The sequence below is a fragment of the Danio rerio genome, chromosome 17 (genome assembly GCF_049306965.1).
Source record: "Danio rerio strain Tuebingen ecotype United States chromosome 17, GRCz12tu, whole genome shotgun sequence".
In the NCBI taxonomy this organism is placed as follows: Eukaryota; Metazoa; Chordata; class Actinopteri; order Cypriniformes; family Danionidae; genus Danio; species Danio rerio.
The window spans coordinates 11,672,676-11,691,129 of NC_133192.1; the positions used below are offsets into that span (position 1 = coordinate 11,672,676).

Consider the following 18,454-nt stretch of genomic DNA (forward strand, 5'->3'; position numbering starts at 1 on the left):
TCATTTAATGCTGCACCAAAACTCTAAAGACTATTGGCACAACCAGGTTTTACACATTTATCATGTGTTTATGCATTTATAAAACAATAAAAAATAATTTTTTATATTTATTTATGTTTATTTTATTTTAGTGTGGTATTTCATTGTATATACATGCATCAGCTACACTGAATGACGATGGAACATTATTTTGCCCTTCGCTTTGTCCCCTTGACAGATGTTATCGGCCTAAATACATGTTACAAGCCTTATTCAGTTTTAAAGTTACTTAGTATGTAAAGCAGACACTTGTTTTAGCATTTAGTACACTTTCCATGTATACACTTTACACTGGGTTGTAGCCAACTTTGGGTCAAATGTGGACAAACCCAACATTGGGTTACTTTTATATTTACTTTATTTATATAGCACATTTAAAACAGTCACAAGGCTTAAATGCTTTACAGCATCATAAAAACAAGAGACACAAAAATCGAGAGGAAAAAAAAAGACATTGACCAGTGGTTGAGTTTATGCATTAACAACCCAGCATTTTTTTACCATGCACTCTCAGTAATAGAGCTACAAAATCTGTCATCTGTCACATTTTTGTTCCTAACAGATCCTTAAAGGTACATATGAATGCCTAAAAAGTACAAATGTTTACTTCGTAGTACTTAAAGGTACAAAAGTGTGTGTGTGTGTGTGTGTGTGTGTGTGTGTGTGTGTGTGTGTGTGTGTGTGTGTATGTGTGTGTGGTACAGAAGAAAAACAGGATGTCTGATGATCTCAAATGTCATACACCCGTTGAAAACTTCTTCTTACACATCCAATTACTGCAAAGAAAGAAAGAAAGAAAGAAAGAAAGAAAGAAAGAAAGAAAGAAAGAAAGAAAGAAAGAAAAATAATGAAAAAGGACAAAAAAGAAAGAACAGAGAAATAAAAAAGAAAGAAAGAAATTAAAGAAAGAAAGAAAGAAAGAAAGAAAGAAGAAAGAAAGAAAGAAAGAAAGAAAGAAAGGAAGGAAGGAAGAAGGAATAAAGGAAGAAAGAAAGAAAAAAGAAAGAAAGAAGGAAGGAAAAGAGAAAACAACAAAAGAACAATAAGAGGAAAGAAAGAATGAACGAAACAAAGGACAAAAACTAAAGAATGGACAAAAAAGACAGAAGTATGAAAGATTAGAAAGAACGAGAGAAAAAAAGAGAAAGTATTGAAAAAGAAAGAAAGAAAGAAAGAAAGAAAGGAAGAAAGGAAGAAAGGAAGAAAAAAAGAAAAAGAAAGAAAGAAAGAAAGAAAGAAAGAAAGGAAGGAAGGAAGGAAGAAGGAAGAAAGAAAGAAAAAAGAAAGAAAGAAAGGAAGGAAGGAAGGAAAGAAGGAAGAAAGAAAGAAAGAAAGAAAGAAAGAAAGAAAGAAAGAAAGAAAGAAAGAAAAGAGAAAAGATAAGAAAAAAGAACAATAAGAGGAAAGAAGGAATGAAAGAAACAAATAACAAAAACTAAAGAATGGACAAAAAAGACAGAAGTATGAAAGATTAGAAAGAACGAGAGAAAAAAAGAGAAAGTATTGAAAAAGAAAGAAAGAAAGAAAGAAAGGAAGAAAGGAAGAAAGGAAGAAAGAAAGAAAGAAAGAAAGAAAGAAAGAAAGAAAGAAAGAAAGGAAGGAAGGAAGGAAGGAAGGAAGGAAGAAGGAAGAAAGAAAGAAAAAAGAAAGAAAGAAAGAAAGGAAGGAAGGAAAGAAGGAAGGAAGAAAGAAAGAAAGAAAGAAAGAAAGAAAGAAAGAAAAGAGAAAAGATAAGAAAAAAGAACAATAAGAGGAAAGAAGGAATGAAAGAAACAAATAACAAAAACTAAAGAATGGACAAAAAAGACAGAAGTATAAAAGATTAGAAAGAACGAGAGAAAAAAAGAGAAAGTATTGAAAAAGAAAGAAAGAAAGAAAGAAAGAAAGAAAGAAAGAAAGAAAGAAAGAAAGAAAGAAAGAAAGAAAGAAAGAACAAAAACACAAGAACGAAAGAAAGAGCGAACAAACGAACTAAAGTCAAACTTTAAGATTGAAAGTACTAAAAATGCAAAAGACATGCAAAACAAAACAGCTCATCTGATGAGATAAGTGTGATTAAAACGTATCAAAGAAAGAAAAATAATATTTCAGTTAAATTTCCTGCATTTTCATGTTTAATAAACGCATTCGACAGACTAAGAACAGATCACTTTTTACTAAACTTCTGCAGTTCCACATCACCAATAGTTTGCCTGTCAAGACGTGCTTTATGTATTTCAAGCAGATTGTCAGCCAACTGCCACCTGCACCTCAGTAACTGTACTCTTTCCTGTAGTAAAAGATAAGAACCGCAAGCTAAACAAACACTAAAACAAGATTAAAGCAAGACTCGGGTAGCCTTTATGCACATCCGACACCAAAAAGGAAGAAGATGGGCGACTTTATGCAAAACATCATCCAGAAAACCCCCCCCCAACAGACCAAACTAATGATCGTATAATATTTATGCTTGTATTCCTGACTGGCAGACATAATGTCTGTGTACCACAAACCCATACAATCAGGCGTGTGGCCATATAGCCACGGGCGCACACGCACACACACGCTGGCCCAGGCGTCTAAGTTATCAGGATACATGCTAAGCAGATCCTGTTGCAGATCTTGGCCTCCACCCATCACTAGGATGTAATGCTTTGGGTTGGGCTCTTCTACTGCAGGATGTGTCAGCACATCGGAGAAACGGCTAGCCTGGCATTAACTCCAAAAAAACAAACACACAACGTAGAGGTCATGCAATGAAGGATCCATCCTCATCTGTGCCCTTTACGATGCACATCGCTGTTTCAGAGCCAATTAATGATGAACCATTTCTTTTTCAAATATTTCCCAAAGGATGTTTAACAGAGCAATGAAATTTTCACAGTATTTCCTATAATATTTTTTCTTCTGCAGAAAGTCTTATTTGTTTTATTTCAGCTAGAATAACAGCAGTTTTTAATTTTTTAAACACCATTTTAAGGACAAAATTATTAGCCCCTTTATAATTTTCTTTTATCTACAATACGAACTATGGTTATACAATGGGTTGCCTAATTACCCTACCTTGCCTAATTAACCAAGTTAAACCTTTAAATTGCACTTTAAGCTGCATACTAGTATGTTCAAAAATATCTATAATATGCTGCTTCTTGTAAAGATAAAAGTAGTCAAGTTATTATAAATGAGTTATTAAAACTATTATGTTTAGAAATGTTTTTATAAATCTTTTCTCCGTTAAACAGAAATTGGGGAAAATGAATAATAATTTAGGAGGGTTTATAATTTTGACTTCAATTCTATATAGATTACAAAAACGGATGGATTTGAGTTTATATATTATTTTATATCTTTTTTTTTTTTTTTTTTGCTAAACAGGAAATTTAAACCTTCAAATCATCATCATCATCATCATCATCATCATCCTCATAAAATTCTTGTTCAAAAAATAAAATAAAATAAAAAAACAGATAGAGTAGAAATGATCAAATGCAAATCATAATAACAATGCAATGACAGAAAGAACATTTAAAGTAATACAATTTTGCAGAATCCTTTAAAATATTTTAAGTACAGATCAATAATTGTGTTGCGTCATGTTTATTTCGATTATCTTAAATGAATAGATAGAGCCTTATTTCACTCATATCATGACATTAAATATTTTTAAAACAATAAAAGATAATGGTATACCAATAAAATCATCACACAAAGTAGGTAAAAATGTTGAAAGTGAACCAGATTTACTTGCATTTAAAAGAAATCTGTCATCACAATTTGCTTTTGCATTCATTATATCATTTAAAAACGATAAAAAATTTTTACAGACAGTTGAAGTCAGAAAACCCCTAAATTATAAGCCCCCATTTATTTTTCCCCAATTTCTGTTTAATTAAGAGAAAAAAATTTTTCTACACACATAATATGTTTAGAACACATTTCTAAACATAATAGTTTTAATAACTCATTTCTAATAACTGATTTATTTTATCTTCGCCATGATGACAGTAAATAATGTTTGACTAGATATTTTTCAAGACACTTCTAAAGTGACATTTAAAGGCTTAACTAGGTTAATTAGGTTAACTAGGCAGGTTAGGGTAATTAAGCAAGTTAAAACAATGGTTTGTTTTGTAGTCTATCGAAAAAAATAGCTTAAAGGGGCTAAAAATTTTGTCTTTAAAATGGCTTTTAAAAAAATAAAAACTGCTTTTATTGTAGCCAAAATAAAACAAATAAGACTTTCTCCAGAAGAAAAAATATTATCAGACAAACTGTGAAAATGCTCTGATAAACATCATTTGGGAAATATTAAAAAAAAAAAAAAAAAAAGAATAAACAGGTTTATAATGGCATACAAAAAACAAATATTATATATATTTTGTACATATATTCTCTTCTTTTCTCCAAAGCTGCATTTATTTGATTAAAAACTACAACTTCAGTATTTTTACTATTTAAAAGTAGTTTTATATTTTAAAATATTTTACATTACTACTTTATTCAATATATTTTAATGCATAATTAAGTCCTTAGTGTTACTTGATTCATCATTCTAATTCATACAATTCTAATTCTAATTCATAACTGGTGCTTAAGAATCATTTATTTTATTAACAAAACTAAAAACCATTTTTGTTTAATATGTGAAGGAACTTATTCAGAATTCTTTGATGAATATAAATGTCAAAAGATCCACACTTAATTCATTATTTAAAACAGAAAGGTTTTGCAAAATTACAAATGATGCCACAAACACATTAAGGTATCATTGCTGAACAAAAATAATCTATACTTTTTTAAAACTTACTGGCATGTTTTAATAGTAACGTTTAGCATAAAGTACTTGTACAATGTAATATAGATATTTTTGTGCATAATAAAGAATTTTAAAAAATGTAATTACCCTATTTAATAGTCAGGATTTACCAAGCAAAAACATGTTATCTACAAATATGGTAGCCAGTGAGTGACAGTATTATAAGCTCACGCCACAAGGCCAGGAGTTTGCAGGCTTTTCAAACCTTTAAACTATGATAATCCACTTATATGCACATCTTACGACCTTCTGATATTTGGCTGTGTTCAAACATCTAATTGCACTCTTTAATTTAATACAAGTCATGCCACTAACACCTGAAGATGCTGTTTATGACCATTTGACATGATAAGGCTGCCCTCTAGTGACCCGAAGTAGTACTGCCTTCCAATGGTGTGAATTTATTACCCCAAAAGTAAAAATTCTGAGCCTAAAATGACCTAAACAAAGCCAAATATACCATCTGTCCAGTTAGACTTAAATATCGAATTGATCAACACTACCAATGACAACAGAAAAACCCATGTGTTAAATACAAAGGAAAGTATTGTCTTCACACTCACCTTTGTACATGTCAACCAGTGAATCCTTCAGTTCCTGTTTGTGCATCCATGCCAGCTGATGCAGCTCCTCTTCACTCTCGGAGCAGCTCTCCCTAAAAATGAACAGAGGATATGCATCAATAACTCTCTTCTGTTATGCTTCATTGTGTAGTGGCTACTGGTCATATGTTTGCTAGCGCTCAGTGTGAGTTAGACTAATCTCTTCTGCAATGTCCTCATGAGCTCAGGGCTCACATATCAAAAGCTGTGTGTGTGGCTTTTTTTTTTTTCCGAACATTGTGTCCCCACAAATATAGCAATACCTGTCAGTTTTGATCATGGGGGATATTTTGAAGTCCACATGAGAAAAGCAGCTTATAAAAAAGAAATAACACAGAATGAGGTATTTTGAAAATGTATTGTGTTAGATTGGTTCCTGTGAGGGTGTTCTTTAAGTCCTGGCTGTCAAAGAAAAACATGTCTGATGCAACCACTACAGTATGTAATCCATTAATGTGATTTTTTTTTACATTTAATGGTTTTTCTTTACAAAAAATTAATATATATTAATATTAATTTTAGGGCTTTTAGTAGTATCCAGATAAGTAAAGTCCACTAAAGGAGGTCGAGCTTTCTCATATATGGTTTCTAAACTTTGGATTATTTTTAGGTCTACATGAGAAAAACGGCTCATAAAGAAAAAGAAATGACACAGAATGAGGCATTTTGAAAGTGTAAAATTGCAGACTGTTTCCTTTTATAGGTTTTCTTTAAATCCTGGCTGTCAAAAAAAAACATGTTCGATGCAACCACTACAGTATCTAATCAATTCATGTGAATTTCTTAGATTTAATTATTTTTTTATTGACATAAGATTGTACAACAACAAAATAATATATTAATATTAATTTTAGGGCTTTTAGTAGTATCCAGAACAGTAAAGTCCCCTAAAGGAGGTTAAGCTTTTTCATATATGGCTCCTAAACTCTGGAATAGTTTTAGGTCTACATGAGAAAACTGTCTCATTAAAAAAAGAAATGATACAGAATGAGGTATTCTGAAAGTGTAAAATCGCAGACTGTTTCCTGTGAGGGTTTTCTTTAAATCCTGGCTGTCAAAGGAAAACGTGTCAGATGCAACCACTACGTAATCTATTCATGTGAATTTCTTAGATTTAATTATTTTTTTATTGACATAAGAATGTACAACCAAATAATATATAAATATTAAATTTATGTCTTCTAGTAGTACCCAAAACAGTAAAGTCCACTAAAGGAGGTTGAGCGTTTTCATATATGGCTTCTAAACTCTGGAATAGTTTTGGGTCTACATGAGAAAACTGGTTCATTAAAAAAAGAAATGACACGGAATGAGGTATTTTGAAAGTGTAAAATTGCTGACTGTTTCCTGTGAGGATTTTCTTTAAGTCCTGGCTGTCAAAGAAAAAAAAACATGTCTGATGCAACCACTACAGTATGTAATCCATTAACGTAAATTGTTTTACATTTAATGTTTTTGTTTTTTCATAAGTTTGTACAACAACAAAAGAATATATAAATATTAAATTCATGGCTTCTGATAGTACCCAGAACAGTAAAGTCAACTAAAGGAGGTCGAGATTTTTCATATATGGCTCCTAAACTGGAATATTTTTAGATCTATAGCTCATTAAAAATAGATATGCCACAAAATTAGGCATTTTGAAAATGTAAAAATGCAGACTGTTTCCTGTGAGGGTTTTCTTGGCCTGGCTGTCAAAGAAAAACATGTCCGATGCAACAACTATGATATATAATCCATTAATGCAAATTTCTTACATTTAATGATTTTTTCATTGACATAAGATTGTACAATAACAAAATGATATATAAATATGCTCCCCTACACAATCATTCCAATATTTAAAAGGTATTCAAGTCATCTGGTGAAATTGCATTCATATCCCAATATATTTTGCAGTGATTGAAAATATTGCAATGTCAGTTTTTTCCAATATCATGAAGCCCTACACTGAAATATTCTTAAAAATAAAATATGATGTGTTCTTTGAAAGAGTGTGCTTGCATCATGATGATATTATATTGTCATTCTGCCATTATATAATGAGTGGCATGAAATGGTCTTTAAATGACAATAACATTGTTTATCGCCATATATTTTGGTGCAAAACAGTATATCACACGACAAAAAATAGATATTGGGACAGGTCTATATACAAATAAACTTGAATTTAATTTAAACTTACATCACATTGAATAACTAGAGCATATTCTACAAATAAAATTACCTACATAAAAAAAAGATATATATATATATATATATATATATATATATATATTTTTTTTTTTTTTTTTTTTTTTTTTTTTATCTATTTATAACTTAATGCAGAAAATGTGCAAATGAAAATGAAAATTATAGGAATGAAACAATACGAGCACATACAGACTCTATACGAACAGGCGGTTATGAAAAGAGTGATACGCATTAGCGCTGATTGTAAACATCCCCTTTTTAGTGAATATCCGCTGTTACCATCAGGAAAAAGACTTGAGAATGCCAATGTGTAAAACCAATAGACTGAAGCTTTCGTTTGTTCCTACCTCGATAAAACTGTTGAACTCTACCAATAACACTGCTCCTGTAGTACGCTAGCACTTGACTGGGTTCTTTGTTTTATATATTTACTCTTATATATGGTCTTATTCTGTAAACAATGTATGTTCTTAACTGTTTTTTTTTTTATTGTTTTGTTTTATTTTTACTGTCTGTTTAGAGCAATGTGGTAGCACCTTTTTTGCCCAAGACAAATTTCCTCTCGGGGACAAATAAAGTCTAACTTAACCTAACCTTTTGTCGTCTTGTTTTTCATTAAAATACACTGGTTTCACCTCTGAGGCATTTAAAAACACCACTTAAAAACTCATTATGATTATCGCTGTCATTACAATCTGTATTTGTTAGCAAGGTTAAAAAAAAACTGCCATCAATACATTTGTTTATACATCTATACACTGTAAAACCCCTAAAGTGAAGGCAACTCAAACCATTTAAGGAAACCGTATGCAATAAACCATTTAATTTCAATAACTAATCCTAATGAGTACTGTGAACTTAATCCGTTTGAGTAAATGAAGCAATTTGAGTACAGTAAAACCCGATAAATGAAGAGAATTCAAACCAACTGAGTACTGTAAACCCCATTAAGTTAAACAGTTTGACAAAACCAATTGAAACTAATCTATACGAGTACTGTGAACTTACTCCATTTAAGTTGAAGTATGAGGTATTTAACTTATTACCTTCAACCCTGTGTTTAAAACTCCTTTCAAATGAGTAGAATTAACTTTCAGTAAATTGAGTAAACTACACTCATTTCATTTGATTAAGTTGACTGTTGGGTTTTACAGTTTATTTTACACACACACACACAGTCACACACACACATCTACAATATACATTTACTTTATTTGTATTTCTTTTTTTTTAAGTCTAATAAAATCAAACTGAGAAATTTTGTGACTGTACCCAGTCTTAGAGAGACTGGACTTTTGTTTTCTACCTAAAAACAGAAGTAAACTCCACTTGCCCATTCATTTTCTAAGGTATATCATGACATTAACAAAGTGTGGCATCCCATTTCTAACACTGCTCTACCTAAAACACTGCACACTTTATTCACCAAATTAAAATCTACACTACAGGACAATCATGCTTATGCAACCTCTTTGCACTATCATGTCCCATTTATGCACATCAGTGTAACTGGTTAATAACTAAGATCCCAATAGTACTCACTTTATAGACAGCTCATTCTCCAAAGATGATATTTTATGTTTTGCCCTCTGAAGTGCACATTGAACATCCCGAGCCATGCTTCTGATATTCATGTATGTGTTAGCGTCTATACTAAGCCGGTGTTTTCAGACTGGACACCGTATACTTCATCTCAGCTTGCAGATCCCATGCATTCACACGCAACATGATCTGCGTGAGGAGACAATGGCTGTGTCTCAAAACCTACCGAGATCCCTACATTGAGAGTTGCACTTAATTTAATGTGATTTTATACTTATTTTATACTTATAAATGTTTATTTCTTAATTTGAAGTATACTATTTCAGTTCCATTGTTGTTTTTGACGAGTACCATTGTAACATTTATGATTCAACTAAATACCAATGTATATAAACTTATGATGATTTTGGTTCAATTATATGGACATTTAATTGTAAAAAACTAATTTTTCTACCACTTCTCAATGTGCAGTTTCAAAACAAGGTAATGATGAGGTGAATCTTTTGTCTTCAAATCTATCCCAGCAAGAATGAACCTTTTCTCATTACTCTATAACAGTTTTTTTTTTTTTTTTTTTTTTTTACAGATGCTACGACACATTTCTCAATACTTGGGTCACTTTTGCAAAACTCTTCACATAATTCTCCTAACCAACTTTCAGCTTGGCAAAGCAGTTTATTTCACATTTAAAATGCACTACAACTACCAAAACACTTTATTCAGGTCTCAAATAATCCTATACTTCCAGAACACTAGTAAAAGTTGACAGCCGACAAACTTTGTCACCCACAAAACAATGAACTAAAAAACACTAACACACGTAGCATTACACAGTGTTTACTTGTGTAAAACAGGGACACATCTCTGTTTATAATGGCAATATATATTGTTTATGCAATATATGTGTAACGAAGTGGCTGAAACAGAGGGATCCATTTGCAGTATGTTTATTAAACACCGTTTCAAGAGTTCACACTTAGATATTGCTTGACAACTGTTAGCAGGTTTGGCATGCTGTCCCGGGAGAGAACCCTGAGCTCGGAGATAGTTGAGCCCAGGGCTCCCGCCAGGTCCATGGAGCATGTGAGGGGAGTATGAGATCAGGTGGTTCTCGAGAGCTCCCCTTTTTAAAGGAGGAAAGGAGGAGAAAGGGGGTGGATGGGGGGATTCTTCGGAAAACGAAGATAAGGGAGTAATATCTAGCTAGGCTATTTATAGTAAGTTAGGATAGATCTGATTGGCTAACTAATGAGTGTAGATAGGCGGCCAGCTGCAGTCAATTATATCACATGTTCCTCTCGAAATTAGTTTAAAAACTTCACTTAATAACAACAAGCACACAGATGTAATGCGTGTGCGAACTCACATCAAACACAGTAGTATTAGGTCGAAGGGCTGGCGGCATGTAAACACAGGATGAGTATGCAGGCATGGGTCAGAGGCAGGCGGCGAATATCAAAGTCGGTGTGCAGGCTAGAGTTCAGGGCAGGCGGCGTGGATCATAGTCCGGATTTAGGCTGAGGTACAAGGCAGGCGGCAGGCAGGACAAGGTCGATAACCAAGGCAAGGTAAGCAATGGGGAAGCAGGCAAGGATGAGAAAGCTCAGTAGTGTTAGCCGGGGCAGAACAAGACTTCGCAATGAGAGTGAGTGTGTGTGCTGCTTACAAGGGTGAGCCAAGTGATTGAGAGATGAGCTGCAGGTGTGAGTGCTAATCAGTCAGTGGATGATGTAATGTCAAAAGTCCGGTGATGATGGCCTCTGCTGGCCAGCGAGGGGAATGACTGGGACCGAGTCGGTGACAATGTTTCTGGAATGAATCAGACATGATCCAGAATTCCTCAATATTTTATTTTGTTTATTTTTTTTTTTTGCAAGTAATTCCAAAATACAAGAATTTGTATACACACATCCACTGATACAAACACAACAGCAATGCTAATCCAGGGTTTCTGCAGATATCATAATGTCAAATTTAAGACTTTTTAAGACCTTTTTAAGACCATTACGTATTAAATTTAAGACCTGTATCGCAATATCAAAAACATGCGAGAGAAAATGTAAAATCACAAAATTAGTGGTAAAATAAATGTATTTAAATTGAACAGCACTAAAGACAATAACAGGCAACATCCTAATGCTGATGTATACTTTTACTTGGCGCCGCATCGCACAACTCACGAAACGGACGAGGCTTTTTTACTTGACACGTTCGCTATTATTTTTTTAAATGAAAGGGGGCGGTCAAAAGAAACAGACAGTAAAATCAGACAAATAAAAAGAGAATCATTATTATCATTGAAGATGTTTTTGGGAGCCTCTTATTTTATTTTAACAAACTTATCTGACTGGTTAAACTGCATTTTTAGATTTTAAATATGTTTCAATAAAATACTGCTGTTGATTTTTGATGTCTTACTCAGTTTTGCATTATGTTATTGTTTTGAACACAAGTTTAACAGTTTTGAAAACAGTATGCAAGCACATGCAAGATGTCCATTACGTACAAAGATTTTTGGCAGTTGTTGTGTCAAAATGAGAAACGAATTTATAAAATTTGAGAGATGTAGTCATTGAATGCATTTTGTGCCAAAAAATTACGTTAAAACATCACCTAATTTAGGAATGTTCAGTTGAAGTGTCTTCGTCTCTATCTTTGTCTGTAATAATTTTATTTCAAGAGCTACCAAACCAGGTCATTGATCATGGAGACCTCTCGAGTGGAACTGCAGGGCCTGATGACTGGAAACAACTGTTTCTTTTTGTTATTTGCTATCTGTTAATTATGTCTAAAGTGATATTGCTGTTTTATGTGTTTATTCTGTTGATTTAATTCTGAAATGATTTCCTTTTGTGCAAAATAGACTTTGTGATGTAAGAAACTGCCAGTCTAGTTGTAGATTGTACCAATTTTTAACCAGTTTTGATAAGACAGCTGAGAGCACAGCCTTGGGTAAGAAACAGATTGTACTTTGAGTGTGTGTGTGTTCAATTCCCTTTGTGGACCATATTACAGGTTTTGGTTCAGCTCTAAACAATGGCTGTCTGGTGTTTGCTTGAGAAATTGAGATATCGTTCAGAATTGCTCACATGTGGAAATTTTCTTAGTCTATCTGTGTTATTATATTAAACAAACTCGATTAATGTAACCATTTAGAAGAAAATGGCATATTTTACTATAGATTTTAGACCTAGGGAGCCGCCATCTTGTTAACTAGGCAAGTTAGGGTAATTAGGCAAGTTATAGAATAATGATGGTTTGTTCTGTAGACTATCGAAAAATATATAGCTTAAAGAGGCTAATAATATTGACCTTAAAATAGTTTTTAAAAAATTTAAAACTGCTTTTATTCTAGCCAAAAAAGCAAATAAGACTTTCTACAGAAGAAAAAAATATTATCAGACATGCATAAATTCCCTTGCTCTGTTAAACATAACAGAATATATATATATATATATATATATATATATATATATATATATATATATATATATATATATATATATATATATATATATATATATATATATTTATTTATTTATTTATTTATTTATTTATTTTAACACTGACAATTTGTCTGTGCTTTTTGTAACTTGGATTTTTGTAAAAAAAAAACAAACAAAAAAACAGCATATCCACGTTTTCTGGCACATGAAAAAAGTGCATCCCCCAAAATAAATAAGTCAATAAATGAATGATTAATTAATTAATATGGGGTGATGATTTTACAAACTTGTAAAATGCTCAGAGAACCAGACAACAAATTTTCTAAATTGTTAAATTGTTTTTAATTTTCCAAATTGCTGTCAACTCTTTTTAGTGCATGTTTACTGTTCTCTATTTAACAATACAAATTGAACTGCTAAAAACTGGTGTAAAAAGAAGCATATTAAAGCCTAAAAGATGACCCTTTTGAAAGAGTACCTTTATTTCCGAGAGTGCTGCTGTTGGAGGACTTCACGCTCTTAGATCAGCTCATCATCTTGCAAAGTCAGCTGTTTAATATAGGGTTTGCCTCTTCTCAATTTACAGCACTTCGCTGGGTATCATCATTCGAGAACATGGTTTTTCTTACCATTGATAGTTGACTACACATAGCTCAGTCTCTCATACAAACCAAATGATCCAACAGTAACCGCAAGGTTTTCACAATGCCTGAAGGACATCTCAGCATGGATGAAAGATCTTTAATCCAGCGGCTGGATCTGGCAGAAACAGAGCTTCTTGTCCTCTCTGCACTGGCTTAAGGTTGAAGCTTGCATCATGCTAAACACTTTATGCTTGCATAGCAGAACAGTCAAAAGCTCTGCATCCATGGCTTCTACAACTCTTCACCAGAAGCCTTCAGTCAGTCAGTAAGTAACAAAGGTACTCTAAATTACTTTCCAGAACCTTTTTTACTGTTCCTCAATGGTACTGCTGCAAACGGTTTATGTCTGCCATGAGGTATCGTGTCAAAACACATGATAGTGTCACATATGGATGATGCAATTTAGTCCGTGTTATATACATAATTCATTCATAGAAAAAACAGCCAGAAAGGGGAAACTGATGGATTTGTGTCAAATATTAGCATCATTTACCCATAACAATGTACACCTATCACTGTCTGTAAGTATGTTTGTGTGCTCTTTATACTGCTTCTATTCAAATTTGTAGTTAAGTGAGGAAATAAATAAATTGAAATGCAAATCAAAGTATAAATAGCAGAAGTGAACAGATAGATTTTCCCTACCAGCAAATATTAATCCGACAGCAAATATAAAAGCAGACATAAACCCGCTATAACTTCATCACCAATGACTAAATCTCTTAAAGATTTCTCTGAAACATCAGTGAATTGTAGCTCTAACATGGACATCAAGGCTTATAAATTACTGAAAAACAGCTGCAGGAGAAGTATATTGATTGCAAGTGCTCACATTGTGATCATATCTCTGTTTTGTTGTGTTGATATGCAATTTCAAATATTCATAGCTTGAAACAGATGGAAATATAATTGCTATTAGTATGACTACAATGGCGAAGGCTTAAACAGAGCAGTGCTCATAATATCAAGCAAAAAGAAAAAAGAAAAAGAGAGCTGGAAAACATAACCTGCTTTGTATTTCTGTAGGAAACACAGTTCTGTTTAGGGTAAGAGGTGTGAGAGTTATTGCCGTCAGTATATCACTGAATGTGTCAAAAATATCGAAAACAAAACCAACTTAACCAGCACCCCTCACAGAGCTTGATCCACTCTGGCATCGGTTGCTAAGCCACGATTGGTGGGTGGCGGTTTTTGGGTGTGGCTTAGCGAAGGGTCAACTGTTTAGGACAGTGGTTCTCAAACTTTTTTTATCAAGTACCACCTCAGAAAAAAAATTGTCTCTCCAAGTACCACCAAAATGAGCGGTATTGAAATACAGTAGCTTAGTAGGCCCAGTAAAGCAGCTACAACTCTGCACAGTTAAAAAACATGGCAGATAAACTCAGAAATATAGGCTATATGTCATGTATGGCATATTATATACATAATTTTTAATAAATTTTGAAATATATGTAGCATGTACATGACATATTTCATTCCTCCGCGTACCACTAGAAGCAAGCCCGCGTACCACTAGTGGTACATGTACCACAGTTTGAGAACCACTGGTTTAGGATTATAAAAATCGCACAATGTGAGTCTGGCTCATGCCGAGTTCAGACTGCATGATTTTAGCCTGATTTTGATAAGTCAAAATTATATATATATATATATAAATAATCACAGGCAAATCGTCGCTCGTTCACACGAGTAAAAATCACACAATGTGAACTATTAAAGACACGATCTGAGAAAATTGCAGATTAGTCGCCAACACCCATCAGATATTTGGCATGCTAATTGGCGATTACTACAGCCAATGACAGATCAGCATCCACTAGTATGGGTATCTGCAGGCCAGCAGGAGGGAAAAAAAAGTTTGAGAAAAAAGTCAGTTGAACAAAATAAGTAGATTTTTTTACTCCACTAAAGGCATCTTTCTCATTATGTAGTTAATAGCAATACTACCTTGCTTGTTTCCATATGACTTCTCGCAAATGTTTGGTTGTGAGACGTAGTTTGTGAACCGAGTAAAAGTTGTTGGCGATTCTTTCTATTGTAAAGGTATGCAGTATGAAACGCCGTCACCGATCCATCCTGCGGTGTAAACACAGCAGCGACGGCACGCTAGCCCAGATAGTCATGCAATGTGAAAACATCTGTGATGCGACTACTTTAAAAATCGTGCAATTTGTACATTAAGGAAGGTTCAAATGGTTCAAAGGAAGGTTGTGGTTCAAATTTCCTATGTCTGCAGGTAAAACAAATGAATATGCTTAAAAAAATAAATAAATAAAAAGAAAAAAAGCATCGTATCAGGATCGGACCTGTATCGATCGATCCTAAAAACATTGGTATCGAGAACGGATCGGTTGCAAAAAAATTGTGCCGGTGCATCCCTATTTTTATTAGAGAACATTTGAACTGTTTTCAGTTTGGTTCTTTCATTTTCATTTTAATTTTATTTAAAAACATTTTTTACCTGTTTGTTAATTAAAGCCGGGCATCACAGTGGAGTAGTGGGTAGCACAATCGCCTCACAGCAAGAATGTCACTGGTTCGAGCCCCGGCTGAGTCAGTTTGCATTTCTGTGTGGAGTTCGCATGTTCACGTGGGTTTCGATTTAGGGTGCTCTGATTTCCCACACAGTCCAAACACATGCGCTATTAGTGACATGAATATACTAAATTGGCCGTAGTGTATGAGTGTGAATGCAAGAGTGAAAGGGTGTTTCCCAGTGCTTAGTTTAGGCTGAATAGGGCATCCGCTGTGCAAAACATATGCTGGATAAGTTGGCGGTTCATTCTGCTGTGGGGACCCCTGATTAATAAAGGGACTATGCCGAAAAGAAAATGAATGAATGTTGATTAAATCCCGTTTTGTTATTTCACCTATTATTTTTATGCACCAGTCAAGTTGCATGTTAATTTGCTATGCAAAAAAAAAAAAGTAAATAATTTATTTTTGGCATGCGCATTTATGTGAAATCGTGAATAAAGGTCTATATGATCACCTTATTTATACATATTTTTTTTAATTATTGCTTTTTTGCTGAGTAGGCTCTTCTAAGATTTGATCAAACTTTTATGATGTTTTTTTTTTATAATATCCGTTGTTCACTGCATAAAAATAAAACATATTGAAATATTTATATTTATCGGCCACTATATATTGGTTATCAAACTTCAAATATAAAGAGTTGTCGGTTATCTAAAAAAATCCATATCGCTGCATCCCTATAGACAGTAGTATTAGTAATAGTAGTAGTAGTAATGTAAAATGCATTGCAAAAACTTGATATAAGAAATTCCAATTTCACAATGAACTGCTTGATTACTTTCTGACTTCTAAGTGGCTTTGGATAAAAGTGTATAAAATATATCAGATAACTAAGCATCTGATAGTGGTCTCTAATTTTGAAAAGTGTTCTTTTTAACATAACTCATTAAGTTTTTATGCTGTGCTTCATAATACATTTAACACGAAATAGGCAACACAGTGGCTCAGTGGTTAGCACTGTCACCTCATAGCAAGAAGGTTGCTGGTTTGAGGCCCGGCTGGGTTATTTGGCATTTCTTTGTGGAGTTTGCATGTTCATGTACTCCAGGTGCTTCGGTTTCCCCTTGTCTAAAGACATACGCTGTAAGTGAATTGAATAAACTAAATTGGCCATAGTGTTTGAGTGTGAATGCATTTACATTTACATTTAGTCATTTAGCAGACGCTTTTATCCAAAGTGACTTACAAATGAGGACAAGGAAGCAACTTACACAGCTATAAGAGCAACAATGAATAAGTGCTATAGGCAAGTTTCAGGTCTGTAAAGTCTAAGAAGGAAAGTATTAGTACTTTTTTTTTTTTTTTTTCTCTCGGGTACAGTTAGTGTGATATCCAGAGAGGCAATTGCAGATTAGGAAGTGAAGTGGAGACTAAACAGTTGAGTTTTTAGTCATTTCTTGAAAATAGCGAGTGACTCTGCTGTTCTGATGCAGTTAGGGAGTTCATTCCACCACCTGGGCAGATTGAATGTGAGCCTTCGCGAATGCAAGAGTGTATGGCTGTTTCTTAGTGCTGGATTGCAGCTAGAAGTGCATGCGCTGTTTAAAGCATATGCTGGATAAGTTAGCGGTTCATTCCACTGTGGGGAAACCTAATGAATAATGGGAATAAGCTGAAGGAAAACAAATAAGTAAATGTATAATATAACATAAATACTATAGTAATTTATAATAAATTATACTTTAGTAAGGTTCCACACACTGTATTACTTCCTATACATTTCTACAGTATTTCTGTATTTGGATGTGGTCACTCTTTTTTTTTCTCTCTTATTTTTTATTTATTTATTTATTTATTTATTTATTTTTGGAGAATTAAATGAACATTGATGTATGTTTTGTGATGTTTTACGATAGAATAATATTTGGCTGAGATACTACTATTAGCCGAAGGAAAATTAATAAATGAATGAATGAAATAGCTTAAAAGGCTAATGTACTCAAAGCTAACTACAAATAAAAATAAGAACGAATAGTAGACTAAAAATGGTCTAAAGTGTAGAAATGTGTAGGTTGTTCTCTCATTTTTATCTTTACAGTGTGTTATATGCATATGATTTTAAAATATATGTTTCATAATTACAAAATGAGAGCCACACCATTCACTGACCCATGGATGAAATGATATCCACATATTACGGTATTCAGCATAACTCTTTTGTATAGTTATACACAACCTTTTAAGCTTGATACCAAAACAAGTGCTTTTATGCAGTCTGCTGTCTATGTAGGGAGCTCGAAAAGTGTTGAGACACCGCCATTCAGTCCATCCAAACATTGATAGTTTGAGTGGTCTATAACTTGTACCAAAGTAAAACTTGACTGAAGCCAGAATATTTAATTCTAGTGTGCTACAATTTCAAGACAAACTACAATTGAACTGAACAAGACAGCAAACAACGTGTCTTCGCCTTTCTGGCTGACGCGGCGTCAAAACAAAAACATTGCTTTTATTTTCGTCATTAGTCATTCAGTGAAAGCATGAATATTTATGCAGCGGGACATCGATAGGACTTACATCGATAGGACTTAGAGGTCTTTGGACTTACCATAGTAAGTGTTGTATATTCGGCGTTCATTTGTTGCTGGTCCAACAGGATTGTTTCCTAAAAGTTTTGGAGGGGAACTTCCTTTACAGTGTACGTAGTCACCGGCC

The 18,454-nt window shown here is 33.4% G+C and overlaps 1 protein-coding gene across 7 annotated transcripts in view; it reads right to left on the reverse strand.

Moving 5' to 3' along the window:
• Positions 1-18,454, reverse strand: part of mipol1 (mirror-image polydactyly 1) — a 173,230-nt gene extending 154,776 nt beyond the window's left edge. For 3 of the 7 annotated variants that reach the window (XM_073926961.1, XM_073926962.1, XM_073926963.1), the window contains exons 1-2: positions 18,348-18,432; positions 5,398-5,489 (exon numbers count right to left, since the gene is read on the reverse strand). Coding sequence is in view for 2 of the 7 variants with exons in the window: in XM_073926960.1 (XP_073783061.1) it covers positions 5,398-5,489; positions 9,172-9,263 (184 nt within the window). In the remaining 5 variants the exon portion in view is untranslated. Of the gene's footprint in view, positions 1-5,397; positions 5,490-9,171; positions 9,358-18,347 lie in introns of those variants that run through there. The other 4 variants (NM_001305467.1, XM_073926964.1, XM_073926960.1 and 1 more) reach the window with 4 other exon arrangements.